The 25,204-nt window shown below is 45.3% G+C and overlaps 1 protein-coding gene across 2 annotated transcripts in view; it reads right to left on the bottom strand.

The window, feature by feature from the left end:
• The window catches only part of dscaml1 (Down syndrome cell adhesion molecule like 1), a 605,093-nt gene that overhangs the window by 31,178 nt on the left and 548,711 nt on the right, over positions 1 to 25,204 (bottom strand). For both annotated transcript variants that reach the window (XM_080214516.1, XM_080214517.1), the window contains exons 25-26: positions 8,887 to 9,075; positions 3,613 to 3,900 (exon numbers count right to left, since the gene is read on the bottom strand). In XM_080214516.1, coding sequence (XP_080070642.1) covers positions 3,613 to 3,900; positions 8,887 to 9,075 — 477 coding nt within the window. The remainder of the gene's footprint in view (positions 1 to 3,612; positions 3,901 to 8,886; positions 9,076 to 25,204) is intronic.

The following is a 25,204-nucleotide window of genomic DNA, read 5'->3' as shown; positions in this document are numbered from 1 at the left end:
GGAGGAGGGAACCGAGTGTAGAGTGTCGAAATTTGCTGATGACACCAAGATTGGGGGAACGGCAAATTGTGCGGAGGGTGTTGAGAGTCTGCAGAAGGATCTAGATAGGCTGGGCGAATGGGCCAGGAAATGGCAAATGGAATTTAATGTTGGCAAGTGTGAGGTGGTCCACTTTGGTAGGAAAAATGGTAGGAAGGACTATTACTTACGAGGCGAAAAACTGCAGCAGGCGACGGTGCAGAGGGACCTCGGGGTCCTTGTGCATGAGTCGCAAAAACCCAGCTTGCAGGTGCAGCAGGTGGTCAGGAAGGCGAATGGGATGCTGGCCTTCATAGCGAGGGGGATTGAATATAAAAGTAGGGAGGTCTTGCTGCAGCTGTATAGAGCATTGGTGAGGCCGCAACTGGAGTACTGTGTGCATTTTTGGGCGCCGCACCTGCGCAAAGATATTTTGGCCTTGGAGGGAGTGCAGAGGAGGTTTACTAGGCTGATACCGGAGTTGAGGGGGTTGAGCTATGAGGAGAGGCTGAATAAACTGGGCTTGTACTCGTTAGAGTTTAGAAGAATGAGAGGAGATCTCATTGAGACGTATAAGATGATAAATGGGATGGATAGGATAGAGGTGGAAAGACTCTTCCCGCTCAAAAAAGACAATAGGACTAGGGGGCACAGCCTCAAGATAAAAGGGGGGCGGTTTAGAACGGAGTTGAGGAGGAACTTCTTCACTCAAAGGGTGGTGAATCTCTGGAATTCTCTGCCCGTTGAAGTGGTGGAGGCTGCCTCGCTAAATATTTTTAAGACGCGGGTTGATGGGTTTTTGATAGGAGAGGGGATTAAGGGTTATGGGGAGAGGGCGGGAAAGTGGAACTGAGCAGCGACAGATCAGCCATGATCTTATTGAATGGCGGGGCAGGCTCGAAGGGCTGGATGGCCTACTCCTGCTCCTATTTCTTATGTTCTTATGTTCTTATGTAAGTATGTAAAACAAAAAAGAGTGGTTAAAGTAAACATTAGTCCTTTTGATGATGAGAAGGGGGATTTAATAATGGGAAATGAGGAAATGGCTGAGGTATTGAACAGGTATTTTATGTCGATTTTCACAGTGGAAGACACAAATGACATGCAAAAATTGAACACAAGGAGGCTATGGCAGGTGAGGACCCAGAAACGATCATTATCACAAAAGGAATAGTATTGGGCAAGTTAATGGGATTAAAGGTAGACAAGTCTCCTGGTCCTGATGGAATGAATCCTAGGGTACTAAAAGACAAGGGAAAATAGCAAATGCACTAGTGGTAATTTATCAAAATGTGTTGGACTCTGGGATGGTTCTCACAGATTGGAAAACAGCAAATGTGACGCCACTGTTTAAAAAAGGAGGTAGACAAAAGGTGGGTAACTAAAGGCTATTTGGTTTAGTGTAGAGGGGAAAGTGCTTGAATCTATCATCAAGAAAGAAATAACGAGAAATCTGGATATAAATTGTCCTATTGGCAAGACGTAGCATGGGTTCATGAAGGGCAGGTCATATTTGACTAGTTTGGTGGAATTCTTTGAGAACATTACGTACACAGTGGACACTGGGGAATCTGTGGATGTGGTGTATCTGGGTTTCCAGAAGACATTTGACAAGGTGCCGCACCAAAGGCTGCTACATAAGATAAAGGTGCACAGTGTTACGGGTAATGTATTAGCATGGATAGGGGATTGGTTAACTAACAGAAGGCAAAGAATGGGAATAAATAGGTGTTTTTCTGATAGGGGAACAATGACTAATGGTGTGTCTCAGGGATCAGTGTTGGGACCGCAATTGTTTAGGATTTACATAGATGATTTGGAATTGGGGACCAATTGTAGTGTGTCAAAATTCACAGATGACAGATGGTGGCAGAGCAAAGTGTGCAGAGGACGCTGAAAGTCTGCAAAGGGCTATAGATAGTCTAATCGAGTGGGCAAGGGTCTGGCAGATGGAGTACAATGTTGGTAATCCATTTTGGCAGTAATAATAGCAAAATGGACTATTATTTAAATGGTAAAAAATTGCAGCATGCTGCTGTGCAGAGGGACCTGGGTGTCCTTGTGCATGGGTCGCAAAGAGTTAGTTTACAGGTGCAGCAGGTAATTAAGAAGCAAATGGAATTTTGTCCTTCATTGCTAGAAGGATGGAGTTTAAAAACAGCGAGGTTATGTTGCAGCTGTATAAAGTGTATGAGGCCATTTTGAGTACTGTGTACAGTTTTGGTCTCCTTACTTGAGAAAGGATACACTGGCACTGGAGGGGGTGCAGAGGAGATTCACTAGGTTGATTCTGGAGTTGAGAGCGTTGGCTTATGAGGAGAGACTGAGTAGACTGGGGCTATACTGATTGGAATCCAGAAGAATGAGGGGGGATCTTATAGAAACATACATAATTATGAAGGGAATAGATAAGATAGAAGCAGGGAAGTTGTTTCCACTGGCGGGTGAAACTCGAACTAGGGGCATAGCCTCAAAATAAGGGGGAGCAGATTTAGGACAGAGTTGAGGAGGAACTTCTTCACACAAAGAGCTGTGAATCGATGGAATTCCCTGCCCAGTGAAGCAGTTGAGGCTACCTCATTGAATGTTTTTAAGTCAAAGGTAGATAGATTTTTGAACAGAAAAGGAATTAAGAGTTTGGTGAGTGGGCGAGTAAGTGGAGCTGAGTCCACAGAAAGATCAGCCATGATCTTATTGAATGGTGGACCAGGCTTGGGGAGCCGGATGGCCTACTCCTGCTCCTAATTCTTATGTACTCTGTCTGGCCCCCTCATGATTTTGAACACCTCTCTCAACTGTCCTCATGACCTTCTCTTTTCCAGGGAAAACAATCCCAATTTTTCCAATCTATCGTCATAACAGATGTTCCTTATCCCATGAATCAGTTTCGTGAATCTATTCTGCACTGTCTCCGATGCCTACATACCCTTCCTAAAGCGCAACATTCAGAACTGGAAACAACATTCCAGCTGATGCTGGACCAATGACTTATACAAGTCCAACCTAATCTCCTTGTACTGTGTGCCCTATTAATGAAGCCCAGGATACTGTAAGATTTATTGACTGCTCTCTGAACCTGTCCTGCCATCTTCAATAGAATCATAGAAAAACTATAGCACAAACAGGCCCTTTGGCCCACAAGTTGTGCTGATCTTATCTCTACCTACTAGGCTTACCTATAACATCCAATCCTATTAAGTCCCATGTTCCCCAATAATTTACGTGCATATATACACCCAGGCTCCCATTCCCCTTATTTAATGGTCTTTCCATATTCCTCCTCTCAAAAGGAATCACATTTCTCCATATTGAACTTCATCTGCCGCCTGCCTGCCCATTCCACCAAGTTGTCTATGTCCTTCTGAGGTTCGATACTATCCTTCTAATGGCTTGCAATATGCCTGGGCTTTAGGGAAGAAGCATCTGGAAAGAGCAACATTGTGCTTCTGTTTGACAATCTAGGAATGTAACAGGGCATCCAGATCCCAGGTCACCCTGGTCTGTTTGCATGAAGGATTGTTTTCCAATAGAACCAATCAGAAGGATTAAAAAGTTAAATGCTCCCTCCAAACTCCTCGGAAAAGCCAAACTTACTTCCATCGTAATCAAGCGTGGCAAAGTGAGTTGTTTCATTGCCACATCCAGCGCTGTTGCAGGCTCTCATTTTCAACTCGTACCAGGTAGCCTCACGCAAATCCTGCAGGAACACCTCATTGGATATGTTGGTTTTCAAAGTGAGCCAAGGCCAGGTGCCTTTAGGCCGATAGTCCATGATGATGGCTGTGATGGGGCAACCGCCATTGTTCCATCCTTGAAGGTTGACCCTGGCATGGGTGGAGTTAATGTGGGTAAAGAGATGCTGGTCCTTGTTGAAAGCAGGCTCTAGAATGTGAAGCAAAAACAGAATGAAAATTCCTAGCCATTGCATTCATGCTTTGAATATAAACAGCTTTATATATGTTGTTGGATGGAAGAATTACGCTAAAATCATTTGTTTAAAATAATTCGCTATCCCAAAGTGCAATAAAGTGAGTAAATTTGAGGAGGAGTTAGATTGATTTTTAATTGGCAACGGGTTGAAACGTTATGGGGAGAAGGCAGGAAAATGGGGATGGGGAGCACATCAGCCATGATTGAATGGCAGTGCAGATTTAAGAACATAAGAAATAGGAGCAGGAGTAGGCCATCTAGCCCTTCGAGCCTGCCCCGCCATTCAATAAGATCATGGCTGATCTGTCGTGGCTCAGTTCCACATTCCCGCCCTCTCCCCATAACCCTTAATCCCCTCTCTTATCAAAAACCCATCAACCCGCGTCTTAAAAATATTTAGCGAGGTAGTCTCCACCAGGGCCAAATGGCCTAATTCTGCTCCTATATCTTATGAACTTATGAACTTAAAATACTGGCTCCACAATCTACAGCTGAAGTTGTATTTTACTTATTGTATGCTCCAGATCCAGGGAAATTGACAAGAACTGTAATGCTAGAATTGGCAAATTTGTCAAAATGAAGGTTTGATTTGATTATTGTCACGTGTATTAACATACAGTGAAAAGTATTGTTTCTTGCGTGCTATACACATGAAGCTTATAGAGAAGGAAATGCAGAATGTAATGTTACAGTCATAGCTAGGGTGTAGAGAAAGATCAACTTAATGCAAGGTAGGTCCATTTAAAAGGTTGATGGCAGCATGAAAGAAACTCTTTTTTGAGTCCATTGGTACGTGACCTCAGATTTTTGTATCTTTTTCCCGATGGAAGGTGAAAGAGAGAATGTCCGGGGTGCGTGGGGTCCTTAATTATGCTGGCTGTTTTGTCGAGGGAATAGGAAGTATAGACAGGGTCAATGGATGGGAGGCTGGTTTGCTTGATGGACTGGGCTACATTCATGACCTTTGTAGTTCCTTGCGGTCTTGGGCAGAGCAGGAGCCATACCAAGCTGTGATACAACCAGAAAGAATGCTTCCTATGGTGTATCTGTAAAAGTTGGTGAGAGTTGTAGCTGACATGCCAAATTTCCTTTGCTGCAATATTGGTCGGAATTCTCTGGTCATTCATGCCGGCAGGATTCTCTGGTCCCACTGCAGTGAACGGAAATTTAGCTGAGTGCCGAATTCTCCATTGTTGCCTGCAGTGACTGCTGGGTGCGATGGCCCAAGAATTCTGCCCACTGAATTGTCTTTTTTCTTTATATCTCCTGTATAGCTAATTTGAAACTGTCCACTTTGGCAGGAAGAATAAAAAGCCAGCTTATTATCTAAATGGTGAGAGATTGCAGAGCTCTGACGTGCAGAGGGATCTGGGTGTCTGAGTGTATGAATCACAAAAGGCTGGTGTATAGGTGCAGCAAGTAATTCGGAAAGCCAATAGATTATAATTTATTACGAGGGGGATTGATTACAAAAGTAGGGAGGTTACGCTTCAGTTGTACATTGGTGAGACCACATTGGAGTTTTGTGTATAGTATTGGTCTCCTTATATAAGGAAATATGTAAATGAATATGGAGCATTTTAGAAAAGGTTTGCTAGGCTAATACCAGGAATGGGCAGGTTCCATTATGAGAAAAGGTGACGAGGTTAGATTTGTATCGCTAGAGTTTAGAAGTGGTTGGCATGGTGGCACAGTGGTTAACACTCCTGCCTCACAATGCCAGGGTCCCGGGTTCAGTTCCGGCCTTGGGTCACTCTCTATGTGGAGTTTGCACAGTAAGAAGTCTCACAACACCAGGATAAAATCCAACAGGTTTATTTGGTAGCACAAGCCACAAGCTTTCAGAGCGCTGCTCCTTCATCAGGTGAGTGGGAGTTCTGTTCACAAACAGGGCATAGATTCAATAATGGTTGGAATGCGAGTCTTTACAGGTAATCAGGTCTTAAAGTTACAGACAATGTGAGTGGAGAGAGAGTTAAGCACACTTAAGGAGAGTGTATTGTCTCCAGCCAGGACAGTTAGTGAAATTTTGCAAGCCCAGGCAAGTCGTGGGGGGTTACAGATAGTGTGACATGATCCGGTTAAGGCCGTCCTCATGTGTGCAGGACTTGGCTATCAGTTTTTGCTCAGCGATTCTGCATTGTCGTGTGTAGAGTTTGCACATTCTCTCCACGTCTGCGTGGGTTTCCTCTGGATGCTCCGGTTTCCTTCCACAGTCCAAAGGTGTGCGGGTTAGGTGGATTGGCTATGCTTAGTTGACCCTAGTATCAGGGGAATAGCAGGGTAAATACATGGGGTTATGGGAATAGGATCTGGATGGGGTTGTGGTTGATGCAGACTCGATGGGCTGAATGGCCTCCTTCTGCACTGTTGGGATTCTATGATTCTAAAAGTAAGAGGTGACTTGATCAAAACCTTTAAGATCCTGAGTGGTATTGAGAAGGTGGATGTGGAGATGATGTTTCCTCTTGTCAGAAAATCTAGAACTCGGGGGCACTATTTAAAAATAAAGGGTCACTAATTTAAGACAGAGATGACAAGAATTTTTTTTTCTTTTAGAAGGTCGTGAGTCTTTGGAATTCTCTTCCTCAAAAGCAGAGTCTTTGAATATTTTTAGGACAGAGCGAGATAGATTCTTGATATACTGGGTGGATGAAAGTTTATCGGAGGTAGGCAAGAATGTGGGGTTGTGTTACAGTCAGATCAGCCATGATCCTATTGAATGGCAGAGCAGGCTCAAGGGACCGAGTAGCCTACTCCTGCTCCCAATTTGTATGTTTGTGTGTTTCCCTATTCCCAGTTTTGAACATCAAAACAGATGGTTCCCAAATGTGGAGGCAGCTGTGTTTCCCTGGTCGGCAGTCTCCATCCATCCAAACACGGATGTAATAAGAGCCGGATTTCAGCCTCAGCACTGGGACCTGAATCAGAGTGAACCAGGAGTACAACATCATCACTTGCAGACACTGAGCTCGAAATGCACCAAACTCACCGTGGCCTTTCTCAGTCTGTGCCAGAGGCCACTGGGAGGGTTTGAGCAAAATGCTCACTAACAACTGTCATTTCTAATATTGCAATGCTGTCTTCGAGGTACAGAAAACAAATATTTTGATCTGGGGGAGATCTATTTTATACCCTAAGCAATTTTGCCCCTCATTCGCAACCAGGAGTATGTATCATAAGCAGCGAACATATTCTAGTAAATTGGGGCTACAAACAAAATTTTTTTATTTATACAGGGGGCATGGACATCGCTAGCTGGTCTGCACTTGTTGCCCATCTCTAGTTGCCCCTGACCTGAATGGCTTGCATGGCCATTTCAGAGGGGCAGTTGAGAGTCAACCACATTGCCGTGGCTATGGAATCACATGTAGGCCAGACCAGGTAAGGACAGCAGATTTCCTTCCCTAAAGAACACTAGTGAACCAAATGGGCTTTTCCGACCATTGTTCGTGGTCACCAGTAAATTATTAATTCCAGACATTTTTTATTGAATTCAAATTTCACCATCTGCTGTGGTGGGATTTGACCCCGGGTCCTCAGAACATTATCGGGTTTTCTGGATTAATCGTCTAGCGATAATACCACTGGGCTATCACCTCCCCGAAAAAGATAGAACTTTAAAAGTGTGGACAGACCTGAGGGGTCACAAACTCACTGCTCTGAAGATTTATTTTTCATTCATGCGATGTGGGTGTCACTGGCTCGGCCCAGCATTTATTGCCCATCCCTAAATGCCCCTGAAAAGCTGGTGGTGAACCGTCTTCCTAAACCGCTGCAGTCCAGAAGATGGGTGGGCAAATTGACTAAGCTGTCAGCGTTACAAACAGGCCTAGGGCGCAAAAGCCTGGACGCTCTGCTGAACCTTTACCAGTCGCTGGTCAGGCCACAGCTGGAGTAAGGTTATCAGTTCTGGGCTTTGCAGGTTAGGAAGATTGTCAAGGCCCAGAGAGAGTGCACTGGAGCCCTAGCAGAGAAGTACCATGGGGAAGTGACCTCAGCGGAGGTGATGGTCAAGTGGTATAATATTTAGACTATTAATCCAGAAACTCAAGTCAATGCTCTGAGGACCTCAGTTCAAATCCCACCATGGCAGGGGGTGGAATTTGAATTCAGTAAAAAAAACACTTGGAATTAAGAATCCATTGATGACCATGAAACCATTGTTGATTGTCACAAAAAACCCATCTGGTTCACTAACACCCTTTAGGAAGTCTTCCCTGGTCTGGCCTACATGTGATTCCAGAGCCACTGCAATGTGGTTGACTTGCAACTGCCCTCTAAAATGGTAGTTAGCAATGCTGTATCACAGCAGCAGGGACCCGGGTTCAATTCCAACCCTGGGTGACTGTCTGTGTGGAGTTTGCACATTGTCCCCATGTCTGGCTGGGTGCCACACTCCAAAGATGTGCGAGTTTGGCCCTGCTCAGTTGTCTCTTTGAGGCTCAAGATGTGCAGTTTAGATGGATTGGCCATGCTAGATTGTTCCTTAGTGTTCAAAGATGTGTGGGTTAGGTGAATTGGCTATGGTAAATTGTCCCTTAGTGTCTTAAGATGTGTAGGTTAGGTAGGCTGGCCATGGTAAATTGTCTCTTAGTGTCCCAAGATGTGCAGTTAGGTGGATTGACCATGATAAATGTCCCCCTAGTTTTCAAAGATGTGTAGGTTAAGGGGATTAGCCATGGTAAATACAAGGGATTATGAGGATAGGGCAGAGGGGAAGGCTTGGCTGGATGCTCTTTCGAAGAGTCAGCACAGATTCAATGGGCTGAATGTCCTTCTTCAGCACTATTGGGTTTCTATGGTTCTAATCATTATCGATAGAGCAGGATAAATTGCCTGAAGTCAGTTAGCATTTGTTTCCATTCTAGAAGATACAATATTAGTTTCACCTCCTCACTTTGCACCCAAAAAGATTATCCTTTCATCCTGACTTACCTCTGCCATGAGTCTTGGCCTCAATAATCTCGCTAATGCGCCCAGCTCCAACACTGTTCTTGGCAGCGAGTTTCACCTTGTACCAAGTGCCACACTTGAGGTGGTCCAACTTGAAGGAACGTTCAGTGGGGTTGATGAAGACGTCCTTCCATTCTTCACTGTTATCAACTGAGTACTGCAGCACAAAACCTGACAGAGAGAAAACAGAATGGAGGTCTCATTAGCTCGGAACTTGGATTTCAAGCTGGACTTCAGAATATTAATCACAGCGAAGGACAGGTAAGATCTCGCTCGGGTTTATTGCAGTAACTCTTTCATCAGCGAGGGAGTCTTTGCTTAGAGACTTCCCCAACCTGCTGAAACTCCCATGCAAGGCCATTTTAAGAAAGGTTTTGCTTGTGTCCGTGAACATCAATATCAGCACAGCTTTAGTCCCCTGATTTGAGGAAAGGTGTAGTGGAGGCAGCTGGATTGATTCCAGAGATGTGGGGTTTGTCGTATGAAAAGAGATTGAACAGTTTATGCCGATACTCTCTGGAACTTAGAAGAATGAGGGGAGATCAAATTGAGGTATGCAAGATGATAAAAGGTATGGATAAAGTAGATGCGGAGCAGATGCTTCCTCTTGTGGGACATTCTAGGACAAGAGATAATAGTCTCAGGATAAGGTTTCTGGAGCTGTGAGGCAACAATGCCAATCACTGTACCAAAATACTGCCCTTCCCCTTCTACATTGAATATTATCACTACTGACTGCTTATGTGAGTATCAAATATAGTGCATTTAAATATAAGTAATGGAGGAATGTCTGGTGCCAGAGAGAACTGTGAATACTATAGTTTCTCAATAAATAAATCCTTTGAATAAATTACACCAATGTGATTTGATTAAATATATTAATTCAATACAAATTGCTTCTGGAGTACACTATACTCTTTCACAGACTAACGGGATCTCCCAGTTTAATTAATTCAATAATGTATTTGCTAAAACTCATTTCTCACCTAACCATACCAAAATAACCCTTCCCGCTATTTGTAGGATGCCGTTGACCCCAGGGCTATGGCAGGAGGCTATTTATTAATGCTGCGTCTTAATATTGCTTTCTTTCCAGTTTCCTCATTTTCCAACAGTTGCGTTTAAACGTTAAGTCACGAACTTTCTCCAGAAAAAATCACAGAATTGTTGCGGGACTCCAGGGTTGGGCCACAAAACTGAGACATTTTGTTCCAAAATCTGCTAGCAATAATGTGTCTCAGGTAAACAAAAGGGAATCGTAGCTTTGGAGAAGGAAAACATTTCACAGGCAGAATCCGAGCTCCTCATTAGACAGCCTCTGGGAATCGTTATAAACAAAGCTTTAAACATTGCCAGCGTTGGGAGCCACCAAGGACATTGCTCTCCTCCTGCACTTTTTATTTTCAAAAATATAAAGGAGGTAAGAGACTTTGTAGCAAGGATGCCATGTTGAGCAGGTTAAAGAACCACAGAATGCCTACAGTGCAGAAGGAGGCCATTCGGCCCATTGTGAATGCACCAAATCTCCTGCAGAGTATCTTCCTCAGGCCCTCTAACCCATCCTAACCCCATACCCCTGCACCTTTACCACGTCTAATCCATCTAACTTGCACATCTTTGGACACCAAGGGACAACATATCATGGCCAATCCACCTAGTCTGTGCATCTTTGCACACTAAGGAACAATTTATCATGGCTAATCCACCTAACCTGTGCATCTTTGAACACTAACAGACAATATATCTTGGCCAATCCACCTAACCTGCAAATCTTTGAATACTAAGGGGCCATTTATCATGGCCAATCCACCTAATCTGCACATCTTTGGACACTAAGGGACAATTTATCATGGCCAATCCACCTAATCTGCACATCTTTGGACACTAAGGGACAATTTATCATGGCCAATCCACCTCACCTGCACATCTTTGGACACTAAGGGACAATTTATCATGGCCAATCCACCTCACCTGCACATCTTTGGAGTGTAGGAGGAAACTGGGGCACCCTGAGGAATCCCATGCAGACATGGGGAGAATGTGCAAACTCAACTCAGATAGTCACCCAAGGCCAGAATTGAACCTGGGTCCCAGGAACTGTGAGGGAGCGGTGCTAACCACTGTGCCACCCAGAAGGTAAGCCCAGTTCTCTCAAAGTGCTGATCACACACAAACCCAGATTGAAAACCAGTGGGATGGGACAATTTCTGGATGTCAGATTTTTGGCTCATTGACTTGTCACAAACAAATAGTCAGATGTGGTCAGGTGTGTGTATCAGTTGAGCTGCACGGGACCACTGAGCTGCATTTTCTCTCCTCAGGATGGCACAGTGGCACAGTGGTTAGCACTGCTGCCTCACAGCACCAGGGATGTGGGTTTGATTCCCAGCTCGGGTCACTGCCTTGTGGAGTTTGCACATTCTCCCTGTGTCTGTGTGGGTTTCCCCCGGGTGTTCCAGTTTCCTCCCTAACCAGATGTGCTGGTTAGGGTGCACTGGCCATGCGAAATTCGCCCGCAGTGTATCCGAACAGGCGCCAGAGTGTGGCAACTAGGGAATTTCCACAGTAACTTCATTGCAGTGTTAATGTAAGCCTTACTTGTCACACTAATAAATAAACTTTGCACACATTTGTCTGTCCTCCCTCGTGCTGTTCTTTCAAGAACATTGAGGTCAGTTAGAAAGCAGATAACGGGGTGAGTTGGAAAGGGAAAGCTATAAAATGGAGGCTGGCAACTGTGCCAGGACAATGGAACATCCTGAGGATCCGTGGGGTTATTAATACCCCAGGAGATCGAATCAGAACTATCAATGATTTAAATTAGCATGGGCAATTTAAAGCTTTTATCAGCTAGATAGGCAGATTAACAGTAGCTTACTCGCATCACATAATTATAGCTACACATGTCCTTTGTCAACATGTATAATGAAGTCTTAAGAAGTCAAAGAAACATTGATGTGTAATATTTCTGGAACGGGGAAGGGTAGTAATTCGCTATTAATTGCATTTCATAGTTTGACAGACAGGGGAAATGCTGGTTTGGTTTTTTAGTGACATTGATATGAGATCCTCAAGGGGGCGCTGTTCGGCATCTTTTGATGCTGAAATTACAGCTACCTGGTCTACCGGCACACCTGTTCCTGCCACCTCGACGTCAAATAAATCCTTTCGAAATGTGTGTGTGAGCAGCGAAAATACAGTCGGACAGTCCAGAAGCACTGAGTTTCCAAACACCTCGGTGGGCTGGCCTTCCCGACTGGTGTTTGAGTGGGTACGCTCGCTGCTTAACATGGAGCCTTTCCCCCGAGCGGTTAACTCTCGGGCTCAATCTCTGATTTGTCCTGGGTTAGGTCAACTCGGTAAGAAGTCTCACAACACCAGGTTAAAGTCCAATAGGTTTATTTGGTAGCGAATGCCTCTAGCTTTTGGAGCACCTAAGTGGACTCACCTGACGAAGGAGCAGTGCTCCGAAAGCTAGTGTCTTGTGCGACCAAATAAACCTGTTGGACTTTAACCTGGTGTTGTGAGACTTCTTACTGTGCCCACCCCAGACCAACGCCGGCATCTCCGCATCATAGGTCAACTTGGACAGAACAGTCGGAGCGCTATAGGAGAGGAAAAGTCATGAAAGGAAAGAAAAGGAAAGATTGGGGGGGAGGTGGAAGAAGGAGAAAGAGAGAAAGGGATGGAAGGAAGGAAGGAGGGAGGGACAGAATGGAGGAAAGGAGGGAGGGAGGGAGGGATGTTGGGAAGGAAGGGAGGGAGAAAAGAAAGGAGGGAGGGAGGAAGGGAATGAGGGAGGGACAGAATGGAGGAAAGGAGGGAGGGAGGGATGTTGGGAAGGAAGGGAGGGAGAAAAGAAAGGAGGGAGGGAGGAAGGGAATGAGGGAGGGACAGAATGGAGGAAAGGAGGGAGGAAGAAAGGAAAGGAGGAACGAAGGGAGAGAGGGAAAGGAGGAAAAAAAGAAGGAAAGAAGGGAGGGAAGGAAGGGAGAGAAAAGGGGAGGAAGGGAGGGAGGAAGGGCAGAAAGAAAGGCGTTAGGGAGGGAGCAAAAGAGGGAGAGAAGGGAGGACAGGAGGGAAGGAGCTAGGAAGGGAAGGGGGGGAGATAGGGAAGAAAAGAATTGAATGCAGTGAAGGAAGGAGGGAGAGAGAAAGGAAAGGAAGCGAGCTATAACAATGACAGTGGACATCTGGTAAAAGCAGAGTAGAGCGAGTGTAGTCTCAGTCTTATGGCCTCACTCGTCCCAAAACTATAAAATCCCGCCCGAGGTCAATGGACCTTTCCATGTTCCTCCCCTTCCCTACTCTCATCCCTCTGCGGGGGGGGGGGGGGGGGCGGGGTGATGTATAGCTCTAATCTTGCACCAATGGGAAGAGTAAGTTGCTGCTTCGATTCACGCAGGTAAGAGAGGGTCACTGTTGCAAACATATCGACAGCCGAGCAAGGTTCGGGAGACGGCAAATTTGGGCGAGAGGTTAAAATCGAGGCTGACGTCCTTCAAAGAGTTAACATCTGTCAGCAGATCATTTTCCGAGCTCTAACTCTGACTGGGCAGCAGGAACAAAAACAATTTTTCTCATAATATGCTCAGTTATTTTGAAGATAATGGGACTGGAAATTGCGTTCTATTTTACCACAGAGAGTGCGCACTCTTGGCAAGCGTGTGGGGAGGGGGAGGGGAATTATCGGCATGTTTCAGATCTGAAGATCATTCCCCGCGACGTTCACCTCTCTCGCTCTGTGCCATGGATAAGACAGACAGAAGGGAGGTGAAGATCGGGGCAAAGATGGCATTTCAATAAAAGGGGAAAAAATGATGATTTCCATCGACGTTGCTACGTACGAAAGCGGGTCTTCAATATTCGCTGGTGGTTAAACAATACCACTCTCACATGCGGCAGTCAGACATGCACTCTTTTCTCATCTCAGAAAGAGATTATATTTGCATTGGTAATCAGCTGTTCTCTACGGGCAGACCTCGGGGAAACACTGCAGCTGTACAGGCTGTTGCTATGTCAGCTGGAAGTAACCGAGGGGAGAAAGGTCCTGATTTAACACGGTCCAGTAAGCCACTCTATATCTGGATGGGTCCATACGTGGGCTGAGCTCACGTGCAAAACTTTACAGTGCGCTAGCTGCACAAAGTAAACATAGACCAGGCGCTTCCTCCTGTGGGGCAATCGCGGACAGGAGGTCACAGATATAGATTGAGAACCGGTAGATTTAAAACCGAGATGAGGAGGAACTGTTTCTCACAGAGGGTGGTGAATTTGTGGAACTCGCTGTCCCATAGCACAGTGGAGTCTGAATCATTAAATGGTTTCAAGAAGGCAATAGATATATTTTTGATTTAAAAAAAAGGGATAAGGGGATATCGGGACCAGAGAGGTATCAGTCATGGTCTGATTGAATGGCGGAGCAGATTTGAAGAGATGAACGTGCCTATTTCTGCTCCTAATTCCTTTGTTCCTCTACTTAAGAATGGCAAGTGGTTAGCACCGCTGCCTCACAACAATATCAGGCAATGGGACCCTGTGTGAGAACCTTTCCAGTTAAGTCGAGGGCATCCTGAAACCTATTGTAGCAAGAACCCCCAGCTTTTGTCATGACACCAGGGACTTCCTACAGAAACTCAGCACACACGGAGCAGTTGAACCAGAAGCACTCCTCGTCACAATGGGTGTCTCAGCACTCTACGCCAGCATCCTCCACGATGACGGCATTGCTACAACTGCCTCAGTTCTCAATGCCGACAACTGCCAATTTCCAGATGCAATTTTACAATTCATCTGCTTCATCCTGCACCACAATGTCTTCATCTTCAGCAACCATTTCTTCATCCAGACACATTGTACAGCCTTGGGGACCAAATTTGCATCTCAATATGCCAACATCTTCACGCACAGGTTTGAACAAGATGTCTTCACTGCGCAGGACCTTCAGCCGATGCTATTAATGACACTAGATACATCAATGACATTTTCTTCCTTTGGACTCATGGTGAGCAATCACTGAAACAACTATATGATGACACCAACAAGTTCCATCCCGCCATCAGACTCACCATGGACTACTCTCCGGAATCAGTTGCATTCTTGGACACACGCATCTCCATCAAAAATGGTCATCTCAGCACTTCACTGTACCGCAAGCCGACGGATAACCTCACGATGCTCCAATTCTCCACTTCCACCCTAAATATATTAAAGAAGCCGTCCCCTATGGACAAACCCTCCGTATACACAGGATCTGTTCAAATGAGTAGGATTGCAACAGACAGCTCCAGATGCTGAAAGATGCCCTCATAAGAACAGGATATGGCGCTCAACTCATCGATCGACAATTCCGACGCACCGCAGCAAAAACTGCACCAACCTCCTCAGAAGACAAGCACGAGACACGGCGGACAGAGTACCCTTCATTGTCCAGTACTTCCCTGGAGTGGAGAAGCTACGACATCTTCTCTGGAGCCTTCAATATGTCATTGATGAAGACGAACATCTCGCCAAGGCCATTCCCACACCCCAGCTTCTTGCCTTCAAACAACTGCACAACCTCAGACAGCAAACTACCCAGCCTTCAGGAGAACAGTGACCACAACACCACACAACCCTGCCATGGCAACCTCTGCAAGATGTGATGGATCATCGATGCAGATGCCATCATTTCACGTGAAAACATCATCTACCAGGTACACGGTACTCTTGCAATTTGGCCAACATTGTCTACCTGATACGCTGCAGGAAAGGATGTCCTGAGCCATGGTACACTGGGGAGACCATGCAAACGCTACAGCAATGGATGAATGAACACCGCTCGGCAATCACCAGGCAAGATTGTTCTCTTCCTGTTGGGGAACACTTCAGCGGTCACGGGCATTCAGTCTCTGATCTTCAGGTAAGCCTTCTCCAAGGCAGCCTTCACGACACATGGCAATACAGAGTCGCTGAGCAGAGACTGATAGCCAAGTTCCGCCCACATGAGGATGGCTTCAGCCAGGATTTTGGGTTCAAGTCACATTATCAGTAACCCCCACAACTTGCCTGGGCTTGCAAAATCTCACTAATTGTCCTGGCTGGAGACAATACACATCTCTTTAACCTGTGCTTAATCCTCTCTCCACTCACATTGTGCGTACCTTTAAGACTCGATTATCTGTAAAGACTCGCATTCCAACCATTATTTCTATATATGCCTTGTTTGTGAACAGAACTCCCGCTCACCTGATGAAGGGACAGTGCTCCAAAAGCTTGTGGCTTGTGGTACCAAATAAACCTGTTGGACTTTAACCTCGTGTTGTGAGACTTCTTATTGCTGCCTCACAGCGCCAGGGACCCAGGTTCGATTCCCAGCTTGGGTCACTGTCTGTGTGGAGTTTGCATGTTCTCCCCGTGTCTGCATGGATTTCCTCCGAGTGCTCTGGTTTCCTCCCATATTCTGTAAGACGTGCTGGTTAGGTGCATTGGCCGTGCTAAATTCTCCCTCAGCGCACCCGAACAGGTGCCGGAGTGTGATGACTCAGGGAATTTCATAATAACCTCATTACAGTGTTAATGTAAGCCTTACTTATGACACTAATAAATAAACTTTTCTACTTTTTTTTAACCTCTAGTGGGATGTCAGGCCTTCACAGATAAACAGGTTATCTGTGGGCTTTCAAAGGTTTGCTGTGTTCTCTCGATTTCTGCATTAAGCACTTGACTTGAAAATGTTGCCGGGAGAATTTTGCTCGCTTATTAAAAATATCTTACTGTAACAGGCCCTTCGTAAGAAGAATGAGATTCCTGGCACTACAGAGGGGCAAGAAAATGTGAAGTATAAGAGTAGAGAAGTGGTCTTGCCATTGTATTGGGGTGTTGGTGAGACCACATCTGGAGAATTGTGTCCAGTTTTGATCTCCTTATTTGAGGGAGGAAGCAGTGCCATTGGAGGCAGTTCAGGGGAGGTTCACCAGATTGACTCTGGGGATGAAAGGGGTTGACGCATGAGGAGAGATTGAAAAGTTTGGGCTTACACTTGTTGGAATTTAGAAGGAATGAGAGGGGATCTGATTGAGGTATATAAATGCTAAAAAGGGTTGAACGTAGACCAAAATGTAAACGTAGACCAAATGTTTCCCCTCTGATCTAGAACAAGAGATCACAGGTATAGGTTGTGAGGCAGTAGATTTCAAACTGAGTTGAGGAGGAACTACTTCTAAGTACAGAGAACAAAGACAATTACAGCACAGAAACTGACCACACTGCCCGTGTGAACACCTTACCCTTCTGGAGACCATATCCCTCTATTCCTATCCCTATTCATGTATTTGTCCAGATCCCCTTAAAAGTCACTATCGTATCTGCTTCCACTATCTCCCCCGGCAGCGAGTTCCAGGCTCCCACCACCCTCTGTGTAAAAAACTTGCCCTGTAAATGTCTACTTTGAACCTTGCCCCTTGCACCTTAAACTTATGCCCCCTAGTAATTCATCTTCCACCCTGGGAAAAAACTTCTGACTATCCATTCTGTCCATGCCCCTCATAACCATGTAGACTTCTGTTAGGTTTCTCCAGCCTCTCCTCATAGCTAATGCCCTCCATACCAGGCAACATCCTGGTAAATCTTTTCTGTACCCTCTCCAAAGCCTCCACATCCTTCTGGTAGGAGAGTGGTGAATTTGTGGAACTTGTTGACCCATAGCTCAGTGGTTAAATAGTTTCAAGGAGATAGATATATTTCTGATGAAAAAAACGCGTTAAAAGGGTATGGGGAACTGGTGGGGAGACATTAGCCATGATCTGATTGAGTGGCGGAGCAGGCTCGAAGAGCTGAATTTGTTTAATACTGCCCCTAATTCCTATGCTCCTGACAGTCTGTCACTTTTAGAGGTGGTGATTTCTCTGCCCAGCACTTTGACTGACTTCAAGACATCCTGCACAAGAGGAAATGCATCTGGTGAAGGAGATATTTTCTAAAATTGAAGGATGGATTGGGGTGTTGGTGAGTGGGGCTGCAACTGGCCTCGGACTGGGCTTGTTTGGTGAGTTTCCTACAAGGAGCCACATTGTTCTTCAACAAAGACGGCTGCCCAGATCCCCCATCCACATTACAATACACCATGAACTGAGCTGACTGATGTTCAACACTGAACTATCACAGTGACAAGAAGAAGCCATTCAAAGTCTCTCTGAAATGGAGAAAAGTGTATCAATGAATTAAAGGATGAGTAGGTAAGTGTAGCTGCCACTTTATGCACAGCCTGACCCCACAAGCAGCACTGGGGTAAAAGGTCAGTTCAGCTGCTTTTGACAATGTTAGTGAAGGGAAGAATTCATCTCCCTTCCCACCCACAAATACTACCTCTTTGTCTCGGTATTTGGTCAAATATCATAACGTTTCCTCCTTTGCTTCGGTGTCACATTGTTGTCCGATTTATGCACCTATGAAGCACTTGGGTTGTTTTACTCCAAATAGGTGCTATCTAAATGTAAATTTTAAAAGTTTAAAGTTTATTTATTAGTCACAAGTAAGGTTTACATTAACACTGCAATGAAGTTACTGTGATGTTCCAAGAGTTGCCACAGTCCGGCGGCTGTTTGGGTCAATTCACCTAACCAGCATGTCTTTCGGACATGAGGGAGCACCGGAGGAAGCCCACACAGACACAGGGAGAACGTGTAAACTCCTGCACAGACAGTTACCCAAGCCAGGAATCGAACCCTTGTCCTTAGCAGTGTGACCACAGTAAGAAATCTGACAACACCAGGTTTAAGTCCAACTGATTTATTTGATAGTAAACTCACAAGCTTTCGGGGTTTCTCCCTTCATCAGGAGAATGGAGAGTTCTGGCCTCAGACAGAGCATATAACAGCACACGGTTTACAGATTAGCAGCTAACCACTGTGTTATCATGCCATTGTTGTTGAGTGTGGGTGAGAACATTAGACAAAATCCGGAGAGAATTTCCATTTCTTGACAGCCTACCATGAGTTCTGTTAATCTGAATCAGCTGGGCAGTAAGACTGACAGTATCTACTGGAAACAGTAGGCCGCACCTCACTCAGTGTCTCACCTAAAGGACAACTGCTCTATCAATACAGCACCCAATAACAACTTACATCGTTATAGTTCAGGGGTGACGGGTGAATAGTGATAATGTCACTGGAGTTGTAATCCAGAGGCCCAGATTAATCCTCTGGGACATGGGTTCGAATCTCATCATGACAGGTGGCAGAATTCAAATTCAATGAATAAAGCCGGTCCCAGTAATGGTGACCATGTAACTCTGAAGGGTGGCACGATGGCACAGTGGTTAGCACTGCTGTCTCGCAGTGCCTGGAACCCTGCGTTCAATTCCGGCATTGGGTGACTGTCTGTGTAGAGTTTTCACATTCTCCCCATGTCTGCGTGGGTTTCCTCCCACAGTCCAAAGCTGTGCAGGTTAGATGGATTGGCCTTGCTAAATTGCCTCTTCATGTCCTAAGATGTGTAGGTTAGATAGATTAACCATGGGAAATGTGTGAGGTTATGGGGATAGGGTGGGAGAAAGGGCCTGGGTAAGGTACTCTTTCAGAGACAGTTGGTGCAGGCACAATGGGCTGAATGGCCTTCTTCTGCACTATAGGGATTCTATGATTCTATCACCAAGTCATATTAAAAACCCATCTGGTTCACTGATGTCCCTTTAGGGAAGGAAATCTTGCATTGTCTGGCCTAAATGTGACTCCAGGCCCACAGCAATGTGGTTGACTCTTAACTGCCCTCCGAAGTGGCCAAGCGAACCACTCAATTCAAAGACAATTGGAGATGGGCAACAAATGCTGAGCATGTCAGCAACGCCCGCATCCTGCAAGAGAATAAATTTTATAAAGCCAATTAACCCAGTTAAATGTCTGTTGGTCCTTCACAGAGAGAAATCAGACAGAAATCATAGAATAGAAATCATAAACTCCCTACAGAAAGAAACAAGAAGCCAAAAAAGATGTTTGGATCGGCAACCAAATAAGAGGTAGGCTCTAAACAGCAATTAGCACTGCTGCCTCATAGCGCCAGGGAACCGAGTTTGATTCCCAGCTTGGGTCACTGTCTGTGTGAAGTCTGCATGTTCTCCCTGTGCTTGCGTGGGTTTCCTCTGGGTGCTCTTGTTTCCTCCCATACTCCAGAAGTGTGCTTTTGTGCAAAAGTGTGCATTGGCCATGCTAAATTCTCCCTCAGTGTACTCAAACAGACACCCGAGTGTGGCAACTAGAGCATTTTCACAGTAACTTCATTGCAGTGTTAATGTAAGCTGACTTGTGACACTTGTAAGTAAACTTAAAACTTAAAAACCATTGTCTTAATGCAGGGGAGTGAAGTGAAGAGATTCAGAAAGGAACTATTCATGATTGGAGCCCGGATGTCTAAATGTATGGTTACCATTGATGGAGCGAGTTGACTTTGTCAGGGAACCTAGATTTACAGCCCAAGTCCTGAGACCTCAACCTAGTGACCCAGAGGTCAAAGAACTACTAACTGGGCTAAACAGGGCCACTCAATGATGTAAAGGGCAGTGCGGTGGCACAATGGTTAGCACTGCTCCCTCACAGCATCAGGGACCCAGGTTCAATTCCAGGCTTGGATCACTGTCTGTGCGGAGTCTGCACATTCTCCCTGTGTCTGCGTGGGTTTCCTCCGGGTCTCGTTTATACTCACAGTCTGAAAGACATGCTGGTTCGGTGCATTGGGCCAAAGAGGTGCTGGAATGTGGCAACTAGGGGAATTTCACAGTAACTTCATTGCAGCATCAATGTACTTGTGACTAATAAATAAACTTTACTTTTTATTTCATTAAAAACACACACAACCATAGCTTGCCTTGTCCATTTCTCAAAGCACAAAAGCTGGAGCTATCTTTTGTATGTATATCCAGCCAAGAAACAATGAAAACAAACTCCGGTGTAACTGCTATTCAAGCACAAAACATGATTCATTGCTGCCAGTGATTTGCTGGTTTGAAACCTGGATTCTATTCAAATTCCCTGTTGAGTGAGCATTGTTGTGCGAACGTACAGATCTACAGCAATGCTGATTATAATCTGAATAGGGAATACAGCAACAAGATCTCACAATTTCAAAGGATTTCAGTGCACTAAGAACTTAGCAGCCTATTGTCGCACCCGTCACCTTTCGACGGCAAATGAAAATTAAAAATAGCAGCAGGGAAAAAACAAACAAATAATGCTCTCTTTTCTTTATAAGTTTAAAAAAAAAGGTCGGCCGGAGACACGCGGCAGATCGGTCAACAGTTCGAGAGAAAGGACAAGGTTGTAGAAGGTTAGGGGGAATGAAAAGGGAATATTTGTCCCAAAACAGGAACACCTACTTTCTCCTGGGCTCAGTGGTTAGCACTGCTGCCTCACAGTGCCAGGGACCTGGGTTCGATTCCCAGCTTGGGTCATTGTCTATGTGGAGTCTACAGATTCTCCCTGTGTCCGCGTGGGTTTCCTCTGGGTGCTCCGGTTTCCTCCCTCAGTCAGAAAGACATGCTAGTTACGTTAACGCTGTAATGAAGTTACTGTGAAAATCCCCGAGTTGCCACACTCTGGCATCTGTTCTGCATGGCCAATCCACCTAACCAGCACATCTTTTGGACTATGGAAGGAACGGCATTGTGGCATAGTGGTTAGCACTGCTGCCTCAAAGCACGAGGGACCCGGGTTCAATTCTGGCCTCAGGTGAGTGTGTGGAGTTTGCACGTTCTCCCCATGTCTACATGGATTTTCTCCGGGTGCTCCAGTTTCTTCCCACGCTCCAAAGATGTGTAGGTTAGGTTGATTGGCCGTGCTAAATTCTCCCTCAGTGTACCCGAACAGGCGCTGGAGTGTGGCGACTAGGGGATTTTCACAGTAACTTCATTGCAGTGTTAATGTAAGCCTACTTGTGACACTCACAAATAACCTTAAACTTCCCAGAGACTAGACCCAGTATAAACTGGACATACTGGAGGGGCAGCACAGTGGTTAGCATTGCTGCCTCACAGCGCCAGGTTTGGGTCACTATCTGTGGATTTCCTCCAGGTGCTCTGGTTTATAGAATCATAGAATCCCTACAGTCCAGAAGAAGGCTTTTCAGCCTATCAAGTCTGCACTGACCACACCCTCAGGCCCTATCCCCATGTATTTACCCTAACTAGTCCCCCCGACACTTAGGGACAATTTAGCATGACCAATCAACCTAACCTACACATCTTTGGAGCGTGGGAAGAAACTGGAGCACGCGGAGAAAATCCATGTAGACACGGGGAGAACGTGCAAACTCCACACACTCACCTGAGGCCAGAATTGAACCCGGGTCCCTCGCGCTTTGAGGCAGCAGTGCTAACCTCTGTGCCACAAAGCCGTTCCTTCCATAGTCCAAAAGACGTGCTGGTTAGGTGGATTGGCCATGCAGAGCAGATGCCTGAGTGTGGCGACTCGGGGATTTTCACAGTAACTTCATTACAGTGTTGATGTAAGCCTACTTGTGACACTAATAAATAAGCTTAAAGTTAAACTCATACATTAAGAATGCCCACTTGGATGAGGAGCTGTTGAAACAAACTCCCTCCCAAAGGAAACTTGCATTTACGTAGCACCTCTCATGACTACTGGATGACAGTCAATGAAGCGCTTTTGAAGTGTAGTCAACATTGTAAGCAATGCAGCAACCAATTTTTACACGGCAAGCTCTCAGAAACGGCAAAGTGATAATGACCAGGTAATGTGTGTTTGAGATGTTGATTAAGGGATGAATATCTGTCAGGAGGCTGGGGATATCCAAAACAGAACTATTACATCTTTTACTTCTACTGCAGATGACAAACATGACCTCAGTTTAATGTCTCACCTAAAAAAGGACACCTCCAATAGTGCAGTGCTCCCTCACTGGTGCACTGTAGTATCGTATCAGTCTTGACTTTTTTAGCTCAATAACTCAAGTGGGACACAATCGTTTGATTCAGGGGGAAAGGTGCTCACAACTGACACACAGATGAGACAGTAAGAACCATCAAACGCCTGCAATGCAGAAGGAAGCCATTTGGCCCAATGACTCTGCATCAATTCTCCAAAAGCTCGTCCCACTCAGACCATCTTCACTCTATCCCCATAAACTTGTACATTTACCATGGCTAATCCACCTAACCTAAACATCTTTGGACACTAAGGGGCAATTTATCATGGCTAATCCCCCTGATTTACACATCTTTGGACAGTAAGGGCTAACTTAGCATGGCTAATCCACCTAACCTACACATTTTTGGATTGTGGAGGGAACCAGAGCACCAGGAAGAAACCCAGCGAACATGGGGAGAACGTGCAAATTCCACACAATCACCCAAGGCTGGAATCAAACCCGGTCCTTGGCACCGTGAGGCAGCAGTGCAACCCCCCATGCCATCGTTAGCACCTCCAGTACATGAAGATATGAAAGGGTAGACAATTGAAAAACAATGCATATCTTGTGCTATGAATTGGCTTACATTTTACTTTTCTTAATAAAAAATATACTGCCTCCACAATTAATCCAGATGTTCTGTGATTTATTCTCTAAGGTTCTCACTTTCTTTCAGTTGCAGTGTTAAATGAATCAGTAAATTTTTATAAACAGGCAGTAAAATTGAGTTTTTCCATTTCATAAATCAGATTGCAGAATTTAATACTTTGCAAATCAATGAAATCTGGAGACAATCTGTCGTCCAGTTCCGTCTGAGGCAAGATCTATTCTCTCAACAGTCACAAACACACTCAAATTAAGCTTAAGCTTTCATCAGCTACACTAATAGCCAATACCTCTGCAACCAATCTATTCATTGCACATGCATTCCTGATAGGTTGAAACACGGTGGCACAGTGGTTAGCAACTGCTGCCTCACAGAGCCAGGGACATGGGTTAGATTCCCGGCTTGGGTCACTGTCTGTGTGGAGTCTGCACATTCTCCCCATGTCTGTGCGGGTCTCCTCCGGGTGCTCCGGTTTCTTCCCACAGTCCAAAAGATGTGCTGGTGAGGGTGCATTGGCCATGCCAGGTTGTCCCTCAGTGTACCCGAACAGGTGCCAGAGTGTGGCAACTAGGGGTTTTCACAGTAACTTCACTGCAGTATTGATGTAAGCCTATTTGTGACACTAATAGATAAATTCTTAGAACAGAATCTCTTGACAAATTCCTAAGTTAGGAAAATCCTTCTGGATTTTCCATTTTGGCTGGCAGTGGCACAATGGACCTGTCAATCCTGATTTACATTGGAATGGGAATCCAGATATATGTCACTGAATCAAAATAAATTGGTGCCAATTGGCACTTCTTGCATGAAACAGCATTTACTGCCCTCCATTTAATAGGCATCTACGATACACATAACTGCAGAGCAGAATGATGATGGGTAAGGCTTGCATCTGTTCTGATATTAAGCTTAATCTGCGGAAACTGAATCTGGCGATTAAGGGTCTTTTGTGGCCCAGGATACCGGCTTTGCTCAGCCTGCCTGTTTTTCTGCCCAGTGAAAAACATCATGTGCGTAAGCTGACCCCTATCATTCTTTCCATCTGTTCAATACCACACCTCAAATTATCCAGTGATACTCCTATTCCACAGGTCTGATCAAGCACATCACAGTTAGGGGCTGATGGATCTCAGCGTCTCGGGTGCTGGCGAGGCCATACCTGGAATACTGTGTACAGTTTTGGTCTCCTTACTTGAGAAAGGACATACTGGCACTGGAGGGGGTGCAGATAAGATTTGCGAGGTTGATTCCGGAGATGGCTTATGAGGAGAGACTGAAGCTATACTCATTGGAATGCAGAAGAATGAGGGAACATCTTATAGAAACATATAAGACTATGAAGGGAATAGATAAAATAGCAGGGAAGTTGTTTCCACTGGCAGGTGAAACTAGATTAGGGGGCATGGCCTCAAAATAAGGGGAAGCAGATTTAGGACAGAGTTGAGGAGGAATTTTTTCACACAAAGGGTTGTGAATCTGTGGAATTCTCTGCCCAGTGAAGCAGTTGAGGCTACGCATTGAATGTTCTTAAGGCAAGGATAGATACATTTTTGTAAAGGAATTAAGGGTTATGGTGAGCGGGCAGTAAGTGAAGCTGAGCCCATAAAAAGATCGACTGTGATCTTATTGAATGGTTCAAAGGGCCAGATGGCCTGCTCCTGCTTCCAGTTCTTATGTCAGCTCAGTAACTGCTGACACAGCCAAGAGAGTTGGCTGCTCCGAACTCTACGTGTGAATGCGGTGATTGTTAGTCAGAAGGGGGCACAAACAAAATAGTGTGTCTGTTTCAAAGTAGAT

This window comes from Carcharhinus amblyrhynchos, chromosome 29 (genome assembly GCF_965287045.1).
Source record: "Carcharhinus amblyrhynchos chromosome 29, sCarAmb.v2.hapA, whole genome shotgun sequence".
NCBI classification, from domain to species: domain Eukaryota; kingdom Metazoa; phylum Chordata; class Chondrichthyes; order Carcharhiniformes; family Carcharhinidae; genus Carcharhinus; species Carcharhinus amblyrhynchos.
Note: the sequence above shows the minus strand (reverse complement) of the source record. Positions and strands in the feature narration are given on the sequence as shown.